The 3,418-nt window shown below is 46.3% G+C and overlaps 1 protein-coding gene across 1 annotated transcript; it reads right to left on the reverse strand.

Annotated features, from left to right (window-relative positions):
* Window positions 1-717: 717 nt before the first annotated feature.
* LOC136516635 (small ribosomal subunit protein eS4) lies at window positions 718-3,138 on the reverse strand. The gene is made up of 5 exons (XM_066510088.1): window positions 3,002-3,138; window positions 2,112-2,189; window positions 1,843-2,023; window positions 1,665-1,762; window positions 718-1,327 (listed from the first exon to the last, which is right to left on the reverse strand). The coding sequence occupies exons 1-5, from the start codon at window positions 3,002-3,004 to the stop codon at window positions 893-895; spliced, it is 795 nt and encodes a 264-aa protein (XP_066366185.1). The 5' UTR covers window positions 3,005-3,138; the 3' UTR covers window positions 718-892.
* Between the last annotated feature and the right edge of the window lie 280 nt (window positions 3,139-3,418).

Genomic DNA, 3,418 nt, shown 5'->3' on the forward strand with positions numbered 1-3,418 from the left:
GAGTAGGAAAAAAGAGAGGCAGATAAATAAAAAAAAAAGGTCAAGCCATCCAAAAACTCATTACGACTAGTAACTTTTTATAATTTTGTTTTTCTTCCCCTAATGCCATCCCCCGCCAAATTCTATCGACGTGGCCGTTAACTCTTCACGTAAAAGTCATTTACGTCCTCAAGGTTGCTGTGAGAAAAAAGAAGTTCTATCCCCTTCATCTTCATGCCACTCCCCTAAAAAGAGGCGATCAACCACACCTGCAGAACAACCCCTCGTAGACGCCGAGCATGGCGTCGAAATCGACCACGGCGCCCGCCACGCCACGAGCTGACGCATGATGAGCGAGCGAGTCGTGACGTGGATTTGGCCATTGAGTGCAAACGGACGTGGTTCCATTGGCGGCTAGAAGAGCATGGTTTGGTTCTTCAACCATGTCCCGGATCAATTCCTACCAAGAATGTTTGACGTTTTTCATTGATTGATCACGTCAGAGCATGGAAATTAACAAGTCAGCAAGTTCATGCCGACCCGTGGAATCTTAACAGTAATCATACACATCCTTATCATCCACAGGCTACAGCTCAAGCCTCAAGCAAACATTAAAACCCGAAGATTTTCAAGAAACATCCGTTCCTGCTTCCATAATACCATAGGCAAACACCATGACACAAGTTTCCAATAACCACTATGGCTCAAGCAAACAGGGAAGCAAAACAAGTAGGCTCGTTGTCGACAACACAGTTGAATAAGATAGATAGTCGCATTACAGCATTACAGCTAGCTGCAAACATAGTTCACGAATTAACAAGCATCAGGCAAAACTTAAACATGTCTTTGAACATAGTTCTATATCATTGCAGATGAACTAGACATAGCAAAACTCCAAGCACATTCAGAGGACTTATGCAGCAGCAGCCTGGGCAGCGGCATCCCGCTTCCTTTGCTCCTCGATGATGCTCAGCTTGATACCCTTGCCCTTGGGCAGGCTCACCCACGGCTTGTTGCCCTTGCCAATGGTGAACACGTTGCCCATACGGGTGGCAAACAGGTGGCCCTGGGAGTCCTCGACGTGGATGGTCTCAAAGCTGCCCTTATGCTTCTCCCTGTTCTTGATAACACCAACACGCCCAGTGTTCCTTCCGCCAGTCACCATGACGACGTTGCCAACATCGAACTTGATGAAGTCCATAATCTTGTTGGTCTCCAGATCAATCTTGATGGTGTCATTGGCCTTGATGAGCGGGTCAGGGTAGCGGATGGTGCGGCCATCATAGGTGTTCAGGTAGGGGATGCCCTTCTGGCCAAACTGAACAGACCTAACCTTGCAGAGCTTGAACTGCACAGAGATCAAAGAAATAGCAATCAGCATTTGATCCAATAACATACATGAACTATGAAAAGGATTGGGAATTTTTGGCAATATAAATAAATGGATAGATTGACGAGCCACATGTATTAATAATCCTACAAATCGTAGCACAAACATTTTCAAATGCAAGACTTCCATGCATACAGCATAGACCATATAGCAAGGAACATTAAGCACAGATCAAATAAAGGGACTATTACAAACTTCCAATTACACAAAACTGGAAACAGGATCCTCCTAGCGGATAATAAGATCACGCTCAACTAGAACATTGACAAATGTTACATAAGAGAATTGGTCTAACCTTAGCATCCTCATCCCTGATTGGGTGAAGACGGAAGCGGCCCTTGGTGTCATACAGAAGCCTGTAGTTCTCATTGGTCTTAGGGATGGAAATGACATCTGCCAAAAAGGATGTCACAAATCAGTAGCCAAAATAGGCTTATAAGTGTCTTTCAACATTAACAGAGATGTTGGCATACCCATGAACCCAGCAGGGTAGGTCTTGTCAGTCCTGACCTTGCCATCAACAAGTACATGGCGTTGCATCAGGATAGAAATGACCTCACGGTATGTCAGAGCATACTTGAGCCTGTTCCTGATGATGAGGATCAGAGGCAGGCACTCTCTTGACTTGTGAGGACCAGACGATGGCTTGGGAGCCTACAGAAAAAGACCAAATTAAACATCAGACAAATGGAGAACTACAGAACAATGAAGGTGCCAAAGGTAGAAGATTTTGTTTACTTACAAAAGCTCCGCCAAGCTTGTCCAGCATCCAATGCTTGGGCGCATTGAGCCTCTTCAAGTGCTTCTTCAGTCCCCTAGCCTGGATTGCAAAATAATAATGATCAGAAAAGCACAACATATTATAATAAAGTGCTTTCATATGCAACACATCCTGATTTCATTGGTTGTTAAATAAGAACAAGGCTAGAGATTAACTGACTGTTCCATTTCAAACACAGATCAGTGACAATTTTTCAGCAAAAAGTTAAAGATAAACTATCTTCTACTGTTTATTATTTAAAGATGTCACAGATCACAATACACACGTTGCTTGAAAGCCATTCCTAGCAATAATAATTCCATCATTCCTATATACATCCTGAAAGCATCATGTTTACACTCCAGATTAAATTGCCCATGACCACAAACCCTTCAACTAAACTATGTCCTAAGCCTCGTCCCATCCCACACTACTGCACCCAGGAATCTGATACTGCACCTCACAAGTTCAAATACAGATTTGAAAACTGAGGTACAATCAATAGGCTTTCTACTGAGATGAACCCTACACGTGCGTCCTCGATCCGTCATGGCTTGGTCCGGATTTTCGAGGAATGGATCGGTGAGTGGTGATTGGCTGGCGGGATGTACTAAGCACAGCAACTACTCACGAGGCAAAACAAACCGCCAAAATCTAGAGCTAGCCAAATGAGCCAGCAAACCGTGAATCAGCCGCCGCCGCCTCTACGCGCAAAAAGGACCTACAGCGGAGAAGAACCGAGGAGCTAGAGGCACCTGCAGCGGCGGCTCTACGCTGGGGCCAAACAAAGACGGCGCCGCGGCGACCCAGATCTACACGAAAGCGTGCGCGTGCAAAGGAGCGGGGAGGAACAGAGGGGTGGCGGGGCTCACCATGGTTGCAAGCTCGAGGTGGGAAGCCGCTCCTCGGCGCCGCCTGCTGCTCCTCCTCCTCCTTCGCCTTCCGCTCCGCCGCCGCCGCCGGGATAACGAGAGCGAGGACTAAGGTTGGGAGGGTATATATACTTGTTGGGGTAGGGTTTTAGTTTGCGGGATTCACCGATTTGCCCCCCTGGCGGGCCTTTTGGGCCTCGGCTCTGTAGTGCGGTGGCAGCAGGCCTACGTTCTAAATTGGGCCCGACCTTCACTGGCCAGCGACGAGGGTTTTCTTAATAACCCTTCTCTCTCACCTTTGAAAATAGAGATAGGAGCATTATATTTCTTGGGTCTCTGTCAAAAATAACCATGACTTTATAATGGAATGCAGTCTAACATATGAAGTTCGATATGTGATGGCCTATGCCACACAAA

This window comes from Miscanthus floridulus, chromosome 17 (assembly GCF_019320115.1).
Source record: "Miscanthus floridulus cultivar M001 chromosome 17, ASM1932011v1, whole genome shotgun sequence".
Classification (NCBI taxonomy): domain Eukaryota; kingdom Viridiplantae; phylum Streptophyta; class Magnoliopsida; order Poales; family Poaceae; genus Miscanthus; species Miscanthus floridulus.